The sequence below is a fragment of the Lepidochelys kempii genome, chromosome 25, assembly GCF_965140265.1.
Source record: "Lepidochelys kempii isolate rLepKem1 chromosome 25, rLepKem1.hap2, whole genome shotgun sequence".
Lineage (NCBI taxonomy): Eukaryota > Metazoa > Chordata > Testudines > Cheloniidae > Lepidochelys > Lepidochelys kempii.
In genome coordinates, this window is record NC_133280.1 from 9,927,815 (window position 1) to 9,946,702 (window position 18,888).

Here is an 18,888-nt window from a genome sequence, read left to right on the forward strand (position 1 = left end):
ACACAGGGGACTGCCACACAGCAGAGAGCCCACTGCGAAGCATGTAACTTTCTGTGCCCACAGATCTCTTTTCACCAAGCAGACAGCTTTTTGAGACACCCCTGCCCCCACCCATTCCTCCCCCAGGGGCTGCAGGATACCCAGGGTGTGTAGGAGACTGTGCAGCGACAGGGTGGACTGTATTTGTGAATCAGCTTGAGACCAGCCAGTACTCACCTGAGCTGCATCTTTTACAGGCTTTAAGTTGACTGTCCAAGCCACAAGAATGACCCTTACTGACCTCGTACAATACAATGCGTTTAACCCTTTAGGTACCACAGACTTTAGATCACTGTAATTTCACTCAGAGCCTATTTGGGGTGGAGAAGGATCAGAGCAACTGGGTAGAGGAACATCCCTCTTAGGAAGGAGCAGAGAGGTGAAAATCCCTCTGGTTCCTCTAGAGCCCATCCCACACATCCCCGCTGCCGCTCCTATCAGGTGACACCTGCTTCCTGCACCAGGAGAAATGTTCAAATGAGGAGGGTATTAAGAAACTCTAAGGGCTTCATAGCTAGGTTAGAAAGGGCAACATTGCCTTAGGTCTCCAAGCGTCTGATTCATTGTTTTCCAATCTACGTCTCTGGTACGTGAAGAGTTAAAACCCAGCTACTTCAAGAAGAAAAAGATACTTTACCTTTAGTTTAATGGATTTTACTTTGGTTATGATGCTCGGGAGAGCCACCCTGACAAGAGATGTGGGGGGGCTGTGCAAGGGGGTGCATGCAGGGAGGGGCTGCGGGCCAGGCATGCATGTGTGTGACAGGTGAGACTGGTGGCGGGGGGGGGGGGGGGGACTACACAGAACACCACAGCAGATGGTTGGGGTGGGGAAAGCTTTGGTGTTGCAGAGACAAGGTGGGAAACTGCCCAGGCAGCAAGAGAGACAGACAGTGCGGGGAGCTGGCTTCACTGGGTTGTGAGGGCATGCAGAGAGACAGGCAGGCAGATGGATGGGGAGAAAAAGAGAGCCAGGGAGCAGGCCAGGAAGGAGCTGAATGGAAAAGGGGCTGCAGAGGAAAGACACAAAAGCCTGCCCGAGCCAGAAGGTCTTTGAGCCGAAGGATGCCACCCGGACAGGGGAGAATTGACTCGTTCATCCAGCAGCCGGCCAGGAAAAAACGTTTCACCACGTTACAAAATGTTGACAGCTCCCCAGCTGAGGTTCTTAAGAGCGTTAAATTTGTGAAACTGACGGCTATCCCTCCACAGCTGAGCTGCAGACCAATGGAACAAACCACGCCTCCTGGGCAAATTCCAGGATAGAAAGATCCCCAAAGAAGCCCCCCACCTGCCATCTCCTTTTTTTGGGAAAACCTCCAGTGTCGCTAGGCCCTACAGCCATTTCCACCCCGTGATGCCCACCCCTCTGGACTACTTGTATCCAACCAGAAAGCCCCGTTCCCAAATCCTCCCCCACAACCAGCCCCATGACTCCCAGAATGAAAAGCTCTAGTAAAACAGAAGCAGAGTGTGGGAAAGTTTTGACACCTATACTTGATCCTTTCGATTCATTCTTTTATTTCTTGGTGCTGATCAAGGACATCTGGTTCTTTCTACTGGTACCGAACTGGAACCAGCGGTGTTTCAGCAAAGCCAGGAAACAATTTTCTTTTTATATAGATACCAACTTTTATAAAAAAAAAAAAAAAAAACATTTCAAGGAAGGAAGCAAACAAACAAACAAGCAAATCTCTGAATGGACTGGAGACTTGAGAAAGCCCCGGTAAGAAATTCTGTCTGAAGTAGAAAGAGAAACTCCCCTTTCTTCTTGCTCCTGGGCGAGAGAGGGAAGGGGAGCTGACAATTAAAATGGAAAGACGAGGGGGGCTGCCCAGCTGAGAGGCTGCAGCTCCCACTTGTTAAGGGTTGTGAGCGATGGGAGCTCGCTTGCGCTCTCACGCGCTGACCAGAGCCATTTCTGAGCTAGTTCTGCTCGCGGCTACTCCAAACTGCGGCCGAGGGATTTAGTAGAGATGAGAGGAGACAGAAAACACAAAGAACAGCTGCCACAGCCACTCATGCAGTGAAAAAACACCTCATTTAAAAGCAAAGATCTGTGAAAAGCCCAGGTTGAAATATTGCCATCCAGGGCTAGTCATCCCCAGGGCAACAGCGAAGGGAGACAATCCATTAAACTAAAACCAGCACATTTGGGTTACATACACTCCATTCTGGTGTCGTTAACATCCCCGCCACATCCCCCCCCCAGCTCTGCCAAGCCCCAGTGGCCTGTCTCCGCAGGCTATGAAGTCACTTATGAACAATGAGGTGGGGGCTGCTTTCCCTCAGACGGATGACAATGTTAGTTTTATTAATCACCATCTACCCCCCGGCTCACAAACCTCTTGCAGAGAGCTCTCTCAAACCCCTCGTGTGTCCCTCCCTGGAAGCTCCTGCTCAGTTTCTGCTTGTTAACGACCCATAGCCTCAAAGCGGGAGGCGGGAAGCCGTCCTCACTGAGCATGCTCAGCATGAATGGCCGAGGGGGACAGTGTCAAGCTCATTAAGCCACCCTGCTCGTTAAGCCGCTCCTCTTGGACAGGTGGTGCTAACTCGTGTCCTGATCCCAAGCCCACCCAAACCTTGACTATATAGGTCCGCGAGGGAGGAGGCGGTGGGGTCCATAAGTACCGGATAACCCCCTCCCCACAGAGTACCCCAGCCGCGCAGTCCTCTCCTGTGAGGTCGGTGCCGTGAACTCCCCTCGGTTCCATACCCCTGTGCCTGCCATCTGTGGCTCCCTGACTGTCTTCCCCTCAGACAAGGCTGGGAAAGGAGAGACACCTACTAGACTGCAGGGTCCGCTCCCTGACCTCCGGGGTGTAGGCCCCCAGGCCCAGAGCCGAGCGGGCAGCCAGCCGGAAGACATACTCAGTGTTGGGCTTCAGACCTTCCACTGTGAACGAGGTCGCCGGGTCAAAGGTCTTCAACACCTGGAGGTGGGCCGGGGGGGGGTGGGCGGGGAGAAGAGAAGGGGAGGGAAGAAAAAATAAAAACAGGAAGCAGAAACAAACATCCCCACAAAAAACCTGCCCTGCTTCCCACACCTCCCAGCCACCCCAGCTAAGGGAGGGTCCCGCCATCCTGCAGGCAAAAGGGGCAGAACCATCATCCCCCACGCCTCCCTTGTGGCACTCACCTCCCTGCCGCGATCTCCTTCCCTGTAGCTGAGTTCGTACTTGACAATAATCTCCTGCCGGGGAGGGCTCCATGACACTCTGATGCTGGTCTCCGTCTTGGCTTCTGCTTGAAAGTTCATCGGCTGCCCAGGAACTAACATAGACCGAGGAGAAATCCACAGGGTGGGGTTGGACAGCCAGCGCAGAGGAGGAGGGAGAGAGAGACAGGGCCCAGGTTACTGGGCTATTTAGAAGAATCTCCCCCCACCCCCACCTCCACCCCAGGCTTGTCCATAAGCAGCATATGGGTGCGTGGTCCTGACTCTTTCCCATCGCTCCTACAGGAAGGCAGGGGCTTTTCTTTACTGGAGCCCAGTGTCTGTCACCCTGCAGGGCCAGGACAGTAAACCATCTACAGTCGCTGGAGACAAGCCAGTCCTGGATCACAGTGTCCATCATCCTACACAGTAAAGGGGACAGCCCCCCATCCCTTGAGTGATGTTCTCAGCCTCTCCATAACTTGGACGGTTCCGGGAACCGTAGTGTACAGAAAGCGGATTTCCCTGGCCTGCAGCCAGAATGGGGCTCCTGATTACCAGGGAAAGAAGGGGTATGCATTTCTGACAGAGAAGGGCACTCAGAGGAACTCAGCCAGAAGCGAGGTCAAACTATCTGTTCATTCACAGAGCATTCTGGGTAACGACATGCAGATGAGTACAGCCAGCATATCCCACTTGGCTTCTAAAACCCTCTCTCACGTGCCTGCCATGACAGGTAGCACTAGATACAGACAGAATACGGCTCTGCCCTCCTACGGTTCCTTTGATCAGAGGCTCTCAGCATCCTTTAGAGACACCACACGTGGGGAGGTGGGGGTATCAGTCAACCTACTCTAGAGGTGGGGAAACTGAGGCACCTTTTTACCATGACGTGCTCAATGTCACAGAGAGAGTGGCAAGGATAGAGCAGAGGACTCCTGTCTCCTAGCTGCCTGCTGTAACCACTAGGAACAAAACCCAGGAGTCCTAACTCCCAGCTCCTCTGTTCCAGCCGCTGGACAGTGCTTCCTCCCCAAATAGCTATTTCTATTTAAGCTGAAGATACTTAAGCAGATGACACTAATCTGGGGGGAGAGGTAGAAACGCTGGAAGGTAGGGATAGGGTCCAGAGTGACCTAGACAAATTGGAGGATTGGGCCAAAAGAAATCTGATGAGGTTCAACAAGGATAAGTGCAGAGTCCTGCACTTAGGACGGAAGAATCCCATGAACTGCTACAGGCTGGGGACCGACTGGTTAAGCTGCAGTTCTGCAGAAAAGGACCTGGGGATGACAGTGGACGAGAAACTGGATATGAGTCAACACTTGCCAGCAGATTGAGGGAAGTGATTATTCCCCTCTATTCGGCACTGGTGAGGCCACATCTGGAGTATTGCATCCAGGTTTGGGGCCCCCACTACAGAAAGGATGTGGAAAAATTGGAGAAAGTCCAGCGGAGGGCAATGAAAATGATTAGGGGGTTGGGGCACATGACTTATGAGGAGAGGCTGAGGGAACTGGGATTATTTAGTCTGCAGAAGAGAAGAGTGACGGGGGGGATTTGATAGCAACCTTCAACTACCAAGATCCATAAACCTGGAAATCCTGGGCGCCCCATCATCTCAGGCATTGGCATCCTGACAGCAGGATTGTCTGGCTATGTAGACTCCCTCCTCAGGCCCTACGCTACCAGCACTCCCAGCTACCTTCCAGACACCACTGACTTCCTGAGGAAACTTCAATCCATCGGTGATCTTCCTGATAACACCATCCTGGCCACTATGGATGTAGAAGCCCTCTACACCAACATTCCACACAAAGATGGACTACAAGCGGTCAAGAACACTATCCCCGATAATGTCACGGCTAACCTGGTGGCTGAACTTTGTGACTTTGTCCTTACCCATAACTATTTCACATTTGGGGACAATGTATACCTTCAGATCAGCGGCACTGCTATGGGTACCCGCATGGCCCCACAGTATGCCAACATTTTTATGGCTGATTTAGAACAACGCTTCCTCAGCTCTCGTCCCCTAAAGCCCCTACTCTACTTGCACTATATTGATGACATCGTCATCATCTGGACCCATGGAAAAGAAGCCCTTGAGGAATTCCACCATGATTTCAACAATTTCCATCCCACCACCAACCTCAGCCTGGTCCAGTCCACACAAGAGATCCACTTCCTGGACGCTACAGTGCTAATAAACAATGGTCACATAAACACCACCCTATACCGGAAACCTACTGACCGCTATTCCTACCTGCATGCCTCCAGCTTTCACCCTGACCACACCACACGATCCATTGTCTACAGCCAAGCTCTGCGATACAACCGCATTTGCTCCAACCCCTCAGACAGAGACAAACACCTACAAGATCTCTGTCAAGCTTTCTTACAACTACAATACCCACCTGCAGAAGTAAAGAAACAGATTGATAGAGCCAGAAGAGTTCCCAGAAGTTACCTACTACAGGACAGGCCTAACAAAGAAAATAACAGAACGCCACTAGCCGTCACCTTCAGCCCCCAACTAAAACCCCTCCAACGCATTATTAAGGATCTACAACCTATCCTAAAGGATGACCCAACACTCTCACAAGTCTTGGGAGACAGGCCAGTCCTTGCCTACAGACAGCCCCGCAACCTGAAGCAAATACTCACCAACAACCACATACCACACAACAGAACCACTAACCCAGGAACTTATCCTTGCAACAAAGCCCGTTGCCAATTGTGCCCACATATCTATTCAGGGGACACCATCACAGGGCCTAATAACATCAGCCACACTATCAGAGGCTCGTTCACCTGCACATCCACCAATGTGATATATGCCATCATGTGCCAGCAATGCCCCTCTGCCATGTACATTGGTCAAACTGGACAGTCTCTACGTAAAAGAATAAATGGACACAGATGTCAAGAATTATAACATTCATAAACCAGTCGGAGAACACTTCAATCTCTCTGGTCACGCAATCACAGACATGAAGGTCGCTATCTTAAAACAAAAAAACTTCAAATCCAGACTCCAGCGAGAAACTGCTGAATTGGAATTCATTTGCAAATTGGATACTATTAATTTAGGCTTAAATAGAGACTGGGAGTGGCTAAGTCATTATGCAAGGTAGCCTGTTTCCTCTTGTTTTTTCCTACCCCCCCTCCCAGATGTTCTGGTTTAACTTGGATTTAAACTTGGAGAGTGGTCAGTTTGGATGAGCTATTACCAGCAGGAGAGTGAGTTTGTGTGTGTATGGGGGTGGGGGGATGTGAGAAAACCTGGATTTGTGCAGGAAATAGCCCAACTTGATTATCATGCACATTGTGTAAAGAGTTGTCACTTTGGATGGGCTATCACCAGCAGGAGAGTGAATTTGTGTGGGGGGGTGGAGGGTGAGAAAACCTGGATTTGTGCTGGAAATGGCCCACCTGATGATCACTTTAGATAAGCTATTACCAGCAGGACAGTGGGGTGGGAGGAGGTATTGTTTCATATTCTCTGTGTATATATAAAGTCTGCTGCAGTTTCCACGGTATGCATCCGATGAAGTGAGCTGTAGCTCACGAAAGCTCATGCTCAAATAAATTGGTTAGTCTCTAAGGTGCCACAAGTACTCCTTTTCTTTTTACCTGAAGGGAGGTTCCAAAGAGGATGGAGCTCGGCTGTTCTTAGTGGTGGCAGATGACTGAACAAGGAGCAATGGTCTCAAGTTGGAGGTCTAGGTTGGATGATGAAGCACTGGAATGGGTTCCCTAGGGAGGTGGTGGAATCTCCATCCTTAGAGGTTTTTAAGGCCCGACTTGACAAAGCCTTGGCTGGGATGATTTAGTTGGGGTTGGTCCTGCTTTGAGCAGGGGGTTGGACTACATACCTCCTGAGGTCTCTTCCAACCCTAATCTTCTATGATTCTATAAAGATGACCAGTAAAGAGAAAGTGCTCTGGAGAGCGCCCTGGGCACAGTGTTATCATTGTGCTGTGAGCCAGCTAACTGTCTCTCCCGACAGAATCCGTGTGTGGCAGCTCAGTCTGTCCATGACTACATGGGCCCAGAACTCACCTCCTTGCTGTGTTTTGACCTGGATGGGGTCGGAGAGGGGCCCATCTCCCACGGAAGTGAAGGCCAGGACCCGGACGGTGTAGGTTTCGTCCTCCAAAAGGCTGCCAACTGTGGTCAGGAGGCTGTCGTCTACATTGTGTTTCTGCCAGTTGCTCACCGGCTGGTCCGGCTCCATGGTGTAATACACCCTGTAGCCGCGGATCTGCCCATTGGGCTCCACCGGCTCCTCCCATTGGATGATCATGGTGGTGCCACTCAGCATCCGCCCCTGGACGCTGCGAGGAGCGCTAGCTGGCGCCTGCTCCCCAGTGCGGGTCACCACGGACTCGCTGGGAGGACCCTGCCCGATGGTGTTGACGGCAGACACCCAGATCTCATACTCCGAGTTGGGGCTGAGTCCTCCGATGCTGTAACGCGTGGTAGTGATGTCCTCTTTGATCTGGTAAGGGCCATCCTGACTCTTGGACTTGTACTCGATGACGTAGTAAGACACAGGGTCGGGGTTCCCCGAGTCCCAGGTGATGGTGATGCTGGTTGCTGTGGTTTCTGTTACCACAGGGGTCCCGGGAGCCTTGGGCAGCGCTGAGGATGGGGAAGAATAAACACTTTAGAACCATATGTTAAAACGGTGTCTAATTGGCAAGTTAGGGCGCTGAGAGCTGGCAGCACCGTACAGATCGCAGCGCGGCTGTTCAGTAAAATGCTGCTGAAATATTATGAACCTAGTTACGCTCTTTATTACCTTCTTAAACTGCTCTATCAAAAGGAAGCATTCAACAAAACATCTGGAATCGTTAACACAGACTTCAACTGAACATCCCAATGTGCTGAGGAAAACTGGTTTCACACCCAACTCCTTTAGAATATGGAAAAAATATCTCCTTAAATATCACTAGCTGTTCCTAGACCTGGGCATTTCTGGCTCTCTCTGTACCTGCAGTATGCAGTCACAAGACAGCTTTCTCTAGAACTACGCAGTTCTCGGTCTAGAAAGCTACAAAATGAACAAGTTTGCTTTGGTTCCCCACTCCCCGACCCCTCCAAATGTGCTCTCTAGACCCACCTTCTCCCCCAAGTCTGCACCCTAGATCTGGGCTCAAGACCTCCCAAGTACATGCTCTACACCTGGGGCTTACCCAAACGCATGATCTAATTCTAGACCATCCCCTGAAGCACATCCTCTAAATCCCTACAAGCACCCGCTGTAGACCCAGGCCCTTTCTAGATCTACCTCCCTGTTCAACTTGCTTGCTAGAACATATTGCAGTTACTTTCATACAGGAACAGAAAGATAAAGACAACAGGCAGAACGTGCCAGCGGGACATAGGTTCCGTATCTGGGGAAGTGAAATATTCAGACAATGCATCATAGCCATGAGCTTTTAAGGTTAATATTATGGTACAAGAAAAAGAAAAAAACAGAAAAGCAAAGGAGTGTTTCAATCCAGCCCCGGGCATCCTTTTGCCAGCGTCTCAACCTGCTCCCTGCGCAAACAGCTCCGCCGGAGTTTTGTGCAATGATTCCAAGGGGTCCCTGTTCCCCACTGTTGCCAGAGCTCCCTGTCCCGTATGCTCTGATCAAGTGGGATCTAGTTCTCATTTACTCTCCTCTCTCAGGTCCTTATGAAGGCATCCCTTTTCCCCCCTCCCCAAATTCCCTTATGGACAGGGTCAGTGCTCAGAGCAGACATCAACTCTGCACCTCTCCCAGCCAAGAGGATCTGTTGCTCATGCTCCCCAGTTGAGGAGGGAAGTCTTCCAGCCATACATCTATGCTCCTCTTGGAAATCACAAGCTTCAAGCTGGGGTTTCTCATGTGGTGAGGCAACAGAGAAGGTTCCCGTAAGACACCACGACGAGGATGTGGTGCAAGGAACTGCATGCCGGAGACGGGCAGGTTCTGACCCCTCTAACACTGGAACAAGAGTGGGATGCAAGCCCCAGTCCCCTGACCGCTCAAGGCTCCCCACACATCATCAGCCAACCAGACTCATGACCCAGGATGAAAACAAAGGTACAAGTTTTGAATCTCGGTTCCCCTGATAAATAACAGCTGCTAAAGCCAGGAAAGGCCCCAAGCCAGTGATGGAAGCTGGTGGCTTCCAATCGGTTGGGGATTTTTTTGTACCACACTCAGTAGCATGCCATCCTCATGTGCACACTCACACACATCTGCACACACACACATGCACAGCAATGCCTTTGCAAGCTCATGCACGCACATGTGTATTTGTCCATACTCGTGTGCACTTATACCCACATGATCGCATACAGTCATGTACCCATATGCTCATACAACCATGCTCATCCCTGATCGCTCTCACACCCCCCGCCCCCACCATGTGCCTACGTGCATGAGCATAACCCCATACGCTCACGTGCTCATACAACTACATGCTCGCATGCATCTGCACATTTCCACACACAGCCACATGATCACCAGCATGGTCATGCCACCACACATTCATTCGTGCATGGTTGCTCATGCTTGCACACATGTGCATGCTCATACGTATGGCCATGCACCACCTACATGGTTGCTCATGCTTGCACACATGTGCATGCTCATACATATGGCCATGCACCTGCATGGTCGCTCACACTTGCACACATGTGCACGCTCACATGCATGGTCACACCCCCACATGCTCATTCTCTTACATTTCACGGTGATCTGAGCCACGGCTTCTATGACCCCCAGGCTAGACATGGCCACGCAGGTGTAGTTGGCCGAGTCCTTGACGTCAGTGAGCTCCAGGACGTTGCGGCCCACAGGCATGTCATCCTCGGGCGTCAAGTCTTCTGCCCCCTGCATCCACTTGACATACGGCATGGGCGAACCCACTGCCACGCAGGTGATGTTGACGTTACCCCCGGGCATGATCTCATGGCTGACGGGCAGGATGGAGAAGCGAGGTGCCACCCGGCGAACTGTGGACGAGACGCACAGAGGTGACACAAAAAAAAAAAAAAAAAAGAAAAGAAAAGAAAAAGAAAAGAAAAAAAAGGGAAAAAAAGAAAGAAAGAAAGAAAAGGGGAGAAGATAATTTAAATATAAACGGGGCTCATCTTTTTTTCCTTTATTTAAAAAATAATAATAATAAAAAAATTCAAAAAACCAAAACCAAAAAAATTAAACTTCAAATAAATTTTACTTCACAAACAAGATATAGAATATAGACATAAAGCGATATTTCATAGCAACAGGGTTCCATTGATCAAGATTAGACCCATCACAGCACAGATAAATACACAAAAATTTATTAGCAATTTCTCATCTTTACTTGACAAGTGCCGGCATTGCACGCGTCGAACAATCTCCTCCACAGCTGCTGGGGCCCCGGCTCCCCACCCCGCTTCCCCAGAGCCCCTGCCCACTCCCCTTTGTTAGTAGGATCTAATTCGCCCTCCTCCACCTCCTTCTCGCATGGAAATCTGGAACAAGCCCACTGCCATGTTGTGAACTGGTCCTCTCCAGAGTAGCAGATTCATGCCCCATGGAAAGGACTAATCTCACACCAGCGAGCTCTCATTTCTGGCCAGTGTCAAGGAGAACGGAGGAAGACGGGGAGGAGCTGGGGTGGGGAGGGTGTGAGGAAAGCTTCCTCTCAGGGCTCTGTTCTTGTTGAAAAGGCCTTCAGCTTGTTGAGACCCTGGGGGGGAGGGGGGAGAGACTCCAAGGAGAAATCAAGTAGGAGAAAGAGGTCTCCTGCCCCAAATTCCAGAGAAGCCACCTGAGAGGTAAAAAGACAGGGGGGCGCCCCCAGAGCAGGCTAGAATTTAGGGTGTGTCTGTCCATGTGTGAGAACCGTCCAGGAGGAAGGAGCCCCCCGCCCCCCCCCCCCCCCCCGCACCTGGAATGTGAGAGAGTGGGAAAGATGAGAAACTCTAATGAAATTTTTGTGGTTTTCGGGTATAGAAACCCTAACGAAGCCTCTTTAAGATCTGACACGGTTCCATCGATAGATGCAGCTCTCAGAGTCACAAACATCATGCAAAATAGGTTTAAAAAAAAAGAGAGAGAGACAGAGACAGAGAGAAGAAAAAAATGCAGAGGAGTATAACTTATGGGCCACTAGCAAATGCCCACATGGATACTGAAGAGAGAGAGAGAAAGAGAGAGAGACAGACAGAAAGAGAGAAAGAAGAAGAGGAAAGTGGGGGGGGAGAGAGAGAGAGACGGGGAAGGGGAGGGGGAAACCGACTTTAATGCTGCATACTTTTTCTAGCTGATGTGACCCAATGTGGTGGCTCACATTGTCACATCTCAGCCCTGGCGGAATAATAAATAGAATAGAATTAATAATAATAAGAAAAACAAGGTAATGAAACTTTAACGTTGAGAAAACAGTGACATGTTCTGTGCATCTCCTTAGCAGAGAAGTGGATGCAGCTTCCAGACCTTACACGGGAAGAACATGGATGCAAAGGAGAGAGAGCGCAGTTTCCGTGGCTCCATTTTCTGAAGTGACTGGGACGGATGGACGGAGGGACCAGCTGGGTGGTTTCCTCACACGTCAAAGAAGGAGAAGGGGACCAGAGAGAAGTTTAATCATAAAAACCCAACCCAGAGACTAACTCTGCACCTGGCTGCCCAAGGGACACGGAAACCTCTCCCTGCTCAAGGGCTGGCCCTAGGGGAGTGGGATCTCCATAAGTCCCCCCATCTGTCTCTGGATGACCCCCCTACTATTTATTCCATTTAAGTCTGTGTATGATGGCGGGATAACACCCCACAGAGTCCAAGAGGGATCATGGGCAGACAACAGGTGACCTAGAGAGATGTAGTTGGGAGTGAGCTGAATAGGGCAACATCCCATCCTAGGAGTGAGGGCAAAGGGTTAAAGGCTGGGGAGGCTGCAGGTATAATTGTAGCAACAGGGGAAAGAGCCGTGTGAGGATGAGTCCCTGCAGGCTTCAGAGATACCTGTATAATTCCTGCATGTACTCAGCGAGTAAGGATACCAGTGGTTGTGAGGAGTACCACAGGCTAGAGCCCTGATTCTCCTCACTCCTACAGCACAGTAAATCCAGAGCAACTCCACTAAAGTCATTGGGAGCTGAACCCATACAAAACTGGTGCCAAAGAGAATCAGGCCCAGAAGCTCTCCCCACTGGGTCATGGTGGCTTCAGATCTCCTTAGACCTGGTGGCCTGGATCAGCCTCTAGCTTACTGCACCAACCCAGCTTCAGGTTGCTCCTTAACCGAGGTTCTCAAATGGTGGCTTGCAGAATGAAGTATTCTGGGAATGAAGACGGGGGAAGGAGGGCGGGGCGTTGCACTGCTGGGAGAGGAGATGGCCCATGAGAGGGGGTTCTTTCCCACAGAGCGGAACAGTTGGCGAAACAAGGCCTGACGCTGCTGTGGGGGAAGGATGGAGTTTTCATTAGCAGCGGGTGAAATTTTACAGCTGAAACTCCCCTCCCCCTGCAAAAAATAAATCCTTATACAAGTTCAGATGCTTAAAATTTTGGGTTCAAAATGCCTTTTGGTTCTGACATTTCCTTCCATTCTATTTTTTAAAAATAAAAAAATTAAAAATGCTCATCACTGACCCAAAACATCCAATTACAGGTCCCACAAAATGTTTTGTTCGATTCAAAACAATTCTCCCCTCCCTCCCATCCCCCCACTTTTGGGAGTTGCCAGTGAACCAAAACCTCCATTATTCAAGTTTTAACATCCAGCCTGCGGCGGGGCTGGAAATGCCGCCCCCTCCTGCATGGGGGCTGGGGGCACACGGTCACAGCCCAAGCTAGTTGCAAAGCCTTTGCTCTCCGTATCTGCCTTAGCTTCACCCATACAGCCCAGCCGCCTGCCCATCTAACCCCTGCTCCCGATCTTCTTTGCTTGGAGGAAGGAGAAGAATTTGAGCCGCTTGGCAGCTGCATGAGCTGCTCACGAGGTGTCGGAACCCAGATCATTCAGAGGGGAAGAACCACAGAGCGTTATTAGAACAGCACCAACCAGCTTTTCTGGAAGGTGCACCTCCAATGGAGGCCTATCCCTCTCCCTGTTACCAACAGGCCAGAAGCTGTTTCCCTGCAGTGGAGGCTCGATGGAAAAATTAGCCCCTGCCTCCTTCCCCAGATGTCTCCATCTCAAGGGGAGCTCTCCCCACTTGGCTACCAGACCCGCTTCTGTGCAGTCAGCCAGAGAGGGCAGCAGCACCAATGGGGCAGGGCCTGGGGGGAAGACAAGGAGAGTCAAGGATTTCAGGCAATGAAGAGCATAGAGACTCGGCACACCAGGGAGATCCCAAGAGAAAGGGGCATGAATGCTTCCCCACCTTGACCCGAGCTGGGGAAAGGCACAGAACTGGGAGGGTGTATAGCCTCACCTAGAGGTTGTCATTGGCTTGGGAAAGGAAGGTGTGGGGGGGTGTAACTTCACTTACATCCTGGTCCTCGCTGGGGAGGGTTTGGCAGGACCTACTGGTTCAGAAGAGTGGGGAGGCATCTCCTCCCCTGGAGCCTGGCTGAGGAGCAGTGCCTAGACACCAGCAGAGGCTGAGGGACAGGGTTTAAAACACACTTGGGCATTGGCTGGGGCAAATGGGCAGGAGGCCCCCCACGCCGGGAAGTTCTTAGCCCTAGCAAGAAGGGCTGGAGGTGTCCCAGCTGCTGTTCCCATCCTTCCTTCCACTGGGATCCAGTCTGAATGAGTCGCTCGGCCTTGGCAAGAGCAGAGAGTCCTAGCTACTTCCCTGGAGCTGGTGGCATTTCAGAAAATGGAGCCACATAAAGACTGCGCCAGTCACATTGGAGACAAGATGGAGAGTACTTGAAAAGAAACAAGTGGGGGTCACATGCAGACAGATCGGGGGGTGGGAATGAGTCTTCCAAAGAGGAGCTGATATGTCACTTCCTGGGGGAGGTGGGTTGGGGGAGGTTGAGGAGAAATGGGGAGACACACATTGACGGACAAGATCCAGTCAGCAAACAGCACTGACAGCAACAAACAACGGCGGGTGGGATGCAAACACCGAGTTGTCATGGAAACAGAACAAGACAGTTAAATTCAAACTGAGATTAATTAAAAAAAAAATAAAGAAAGAAAAAAAGAAAGGAAGAAGAAATCACAATTTCGTAACTGAAAAGCATCTTTCAATGGGGGCGGAGCGCTGAGAATCGGAGTCTGAAGGGAACAAACCAGTGTTGCCTGCCCATGTCCGGCGGGGGTAGAGGACGGGGTCCACTCACAAAACACAAGCTGAGAGCTGCTCAGAGATGTGCCGATTTGCAGCACCCCACATGGACACGGAGGTGCTCAGGTTTTCAGGCCCTCAGTGCAGCATTACCGCTTGGCTGCTTTAATGACAGTTAGCACATATAGCAAGTGGGAAGCAAACGGCAGGTCCTGATCCCTGACCAAGAACCTGGGAATCCCATGAAGGGTGAGAATTTGGAATATGGTTGGCCACACAGCAATGCGAGGACAGAAAGCATTGGTAAGGTGCAGTATCTCTGTGGGCAGTATCCTGGTTTAAAGAAGCTTCACTCTCTTTCTCACACACACACACACGGGAAATGAGAGCAACTCCTGCATTAGCACGGGAGACATGCAGAGAGCACATGAATGCAGGCAAGGCAGGGCTCAGGGTGGTGACAACAGCACTCACTGTAACAAGAAACACCCAGAGGGTCCCTCGCTGGAGGTCTGGTACGGTCTGGGTAGCAAGTGAGCCACACTAGAAGCCATCACTGCTGATATTTATTTTAATAGCTGTACCACTCCTATTTGACGGTTGACATGAGATTTCACAAGCTGAGATACTCCGGGTCAGTGTCTAGGTCAGAGCCTTGGGGTGAGGAGGTTTGAACAGCAGTTAGAGACTGAGCAGAGAGCTCTGGCTGCTCACACCCAGGCTGGGTTTCATAAGCAGCAGCCGGATGAGCAAAATCAAATGCAAAATGCAACCAGAGGAGCCTCTGATGCTGTTATCGGAGACAACTGGAACGACTGGGAGGAAACCCCAAGAAGAGCGGAGGGGTAGTGAGGGTTCTCCTTCTAGATACAATTCATTTAGGGTTGCAATAGATGTCTTGTAACCCCTACCTCCCTTCTTTCCCAGAGCTGAGCCGCCTCCGGGATTCTCACTCTGGGACAGATAATTGCCAGCACCAAAATACAACAACAGCCTTGCCCTGCTATGTTATTTTTCATCCCAGGATCTCACTGAGCTTTTCAGACGTTCGTATTATTTATTATCCCCCTTGTACGGATAGGGAAACTAAAGCACAGGGAAGTGATGTGCCCAAGGTCAACGAGTCATCGGCAGGGCCCACAACAGAACCCAGGAGTCCTGACTCCCTGCCATGGTTTTCACCATTAGACGGCACTGAATGTCCTCTACAAATGCTCAGCGCTTTCTGCCACAGGAATGGTCTGTGCTGGTGGCAGTGGAAGGAGTGAGGGTGTCAGTCACTTTGCAAGTGATCTACCGGTGGGCAGAGAGAGCGGACCAAATCTCATTCCATGCAGCCCTGACACCCTGTGGAATCCTGCTGGTAACACAAGTCACCACGCAGTTCAGGTATTGTCTCTAAACTGCAGCTCTGGCAAAAGAGCCATCACTCCCTGGGGCTCTGTCCTGTTTGACACCTAGAACCAGGCAGACCGATTTTAGAAATGGGCTCAGTTGGAGAGGGCGGCGTTAAAGGCATAGAGCTGCCATCCCTTACTTCGCCAGACTGAAACTCACCGGAAAGGAGAGGAGACAGGGTTCTGGACCTCAGTCACCAGGGGCTGAGATCCACTGCGGAGGACCGGGATACCCAAAGTGCAGCTACAGGGCCAGATTGCCACCCTTTCCGACGAGTTTTGAGGGCTAGATATCTGCTGACTCTGCAGTACCATCTAGCTACCCCACGTCCCCAGGCATGGAGAGGGGCTGTACGGGGGACGATGCAGGTCATCTCTCCTCCTCCCACAACCACGCTGGTAGGTGATCCAGACAGAAAATGAATGCAGCCTCGTCACAGGCACTCCCCACAGCCACCTTGCTGACCACAACCTCCGCCTTAAAACCGTTCCAGCTGTGAATGACAACGGAGAAGGAACTATCTGCTAAAGCTACTGGATTCCATCTTCATTTCCCTTTAACTGCTGCGAAGCAGGACCCTAACCATGACATTTCTGGGTGGCTCTCCAGCTCTCTTTGACAGACTCTCCCCATGTGCAGCATCAGGATAAAAAGCAGGATTTGGGGGTTGGGGAGATGTGAAAAATGGAAACAGCTATGTTGGGATTTGTAACTGCTGTCCTTCGATTATAAATTCTTCAGGGTAGGGGAGGTCTCTTTGTCCAGGGTTTGCATGCACCTAATACAACGGGGTCCTGACCCATAACTGGAGCTCCTTGATGCTACATAATACAAAAGCAAACAACAACCACCCCATGTCTCTCATTTTCCCCTTCCACCTTCACACCGGAACCTCAAACTTTTACCAGTTTTATGTGGAAATGGGCCTGATCCAAGATTCAGGATCCAACCCTCCCTGTGCTCTGGAGACATCTGGATTGGATGTCATCTTCTCCCCAAGTTTCCAGAAGCCCAGATCTGTTGTACAGAATCAGTCACTCATTCTCACACACACATTTTTTCAGTGGCCGCCAGACTCTTGGAAGCACTTTTTAAATAGGGATACTGCTTGTCATCAACAGACATGGTTTTAAGAACTAAATGCTAGAGGCTTGTGGTTCTAGTCAATTACGTCAACCCACATTCTGAAGAGAGGCTCACTATACACAACGTGATGCATAGTAAGACCCATGATATTAGGTTGACTGGAAGCGGCCAAGTGTCTTGTCGACACAAGCAAATATCTGTGCCCTGAGTTAAACTCTGTTTAACATCCAATTCATTAGCAACTGAACAGATTAAAGAAGGGCTGTGGTTTTTATCTTCCAACAGACCAGGTAAAGCCCATTGGTTTTACTGCCGCTTCCTCCTAATGCAGGGAAGTTAACACAGGTTGTGCTCTGTGAGTGGCATTTTCAACTAGTCATGACCAACAAGACAATACTCATTAACATTGCCAAGGGGTTTTTTTTCTCCCCAGATAGAAAAGTAGCCAGAAGATCCATGTGACGAGAGACACCAATGTTCTAAGGGGCAGATTTACAGACCTGATTGGAAGAGACACTGGAAGATCCAGGTTTGGGTTTTGCAACACCAGAATCCGTCCTTAAACCGTGTTCCCAGGACGCAGCTGGTGAGAGAAATCTGAGGACTGATCAATCAGTTTGTGCTGACGAAACCCACTGACTCCACTTTCTAACCCCCTTCCGGATTAGCTCAGGAAAAAGAGATATTGGGATGGGGGAAAGGGAGGGGATGCTAGACAAGAACCCGTCACTTCAAACCCCGATTCACATTAAACCAACTAAAAAAAGAAGGAAAATAAATAAATAAAAGAAAGAGAAAACTAAGACTGAAGGAATAAAAGTGAAGTGACTGGTTGAAAGCACCAAACAAAATCAAATGGTGTTAACGTTTTGACATTCAGCAAGCTGCTGCTCCGAATGAGGTGAGAAGGCGGACATTATCGGCCATTTTGGCGAGACAGGAGTCATTCCGTCTTACTCCAAAATGAGGACGGGGGGTAGGGGAAAGGGTGCCAAAATAATGTGCAGCCTCTACATTATTAGTGAAGTTTAGATTACACCTGTCCTCCCCTCCCAAAAGGTAGCCTTCTCTCTGCCCCCTCCGTTCTCCAGACAGCCGCCTCTCCCTCTTCCGCCCTGCTCCCTCGTCTCCCATTCCAGTTGCAGTTCGCTCCACTGGGGCAAGATGCTGTTCAGATTTCCCACTTCCGTCCCTCCAGAGGACAAGAAGTTTTTCCTCCTCCTGCCCAGCTCTTTCTTAATTTCATTAATCCTACAAAGATAAAAATCAGAGCAAGATCTGGATTTGGTCTGGAGGAAATTTTGCCGTCAGTACTTCCCAATCATGGTTATTATTTTGCCATTTAAACACATCAGTTGAGCGACAGGCTGGCTGAACATCTCTAGTCTTTAAAAAAAATTTTTTTTTTTTGCTTTTGCATGAGTGAATACAAAATAATCTGAACCCAATTGATTTCCAAGCAGCTCCATTGTAGCTGCTGTAATATTAGACACAGACTTTTTTTTTTTTTTTAATTTGACAAGGTGTAATCTAATTCTTTTCCCCTAAAACAAAGAGAACAGCGATGCAAAAGGTGTAAGAGACACAGTCAGGCAGAGATTTCGAGATCAGTACAGCACAGTGTTCCTGCAAAGTGTCCTTTATAGATACACACACATATATATTTTTGTTTCCAGTTGCTTTTCCTGGTGAGAAATCCTTCTGCAGAAACACAGCAAAGTTGTTTGTTTGCTTTGTGTAGACATATATTTAAACTCTTGAATTTCAGAGCTAAGAACACCCCAAACTTGTACAGGGTGTCCCTCCTTGCTTGGAGTGACTTTCTTTAAAAGTATTATGATAACACTTTCGGGTAGGGGTGGTGCTCTGAAATGTATTACAGTCACTCCCCCTCCCTGAATTCCAGAACATGTTAACAGTATGCTGGAAAATGGACTTACAGGGGATCTAGAATGAGGTGGCAGGGATCAAGAGTGGCATCACCCCCCCCC

The 18,888-nt window shown here is 50.0% G+C and overlaps 1 protein-coding gene across 8 annotated transcripts in view; it reads right to left on the reverse strand.

The window, feature by feature from the left end:
* Positions 1-18,888, reverse strand: part of PTPRS (protein tyrosine phosphatase receptor type S) — a 247,487-nt gene that overhangs the window by 53,237 nt on the left and 175,362 nt on the right. For all 8 annotated transcript variants that reach the window (XM_073323722.1, XM_073323721.1, XM_073323720.1 and 5 more), the window contains exons 7-10: positions 9,926-10,195; positions 7,265-7,846; positions 3,182-3,315; positions 2,831-2,975 (exon numbers count right to left, since the gene is read on the reverse strand). In XM_073323722.1, the coding sequence (XP_073179823.1) occupies positions 2,831-2,975; positions 3,182-3,315; positions 7,265-7,846; positions 9,926-10,195 (1,131 nt within the window). The remainder of the gene's footprint in view (positions 1-2,830; positions 2,976-3,181; positions 3,316-7,264; positions 7,847-9,925; positions 10,196-18,888) is intronic.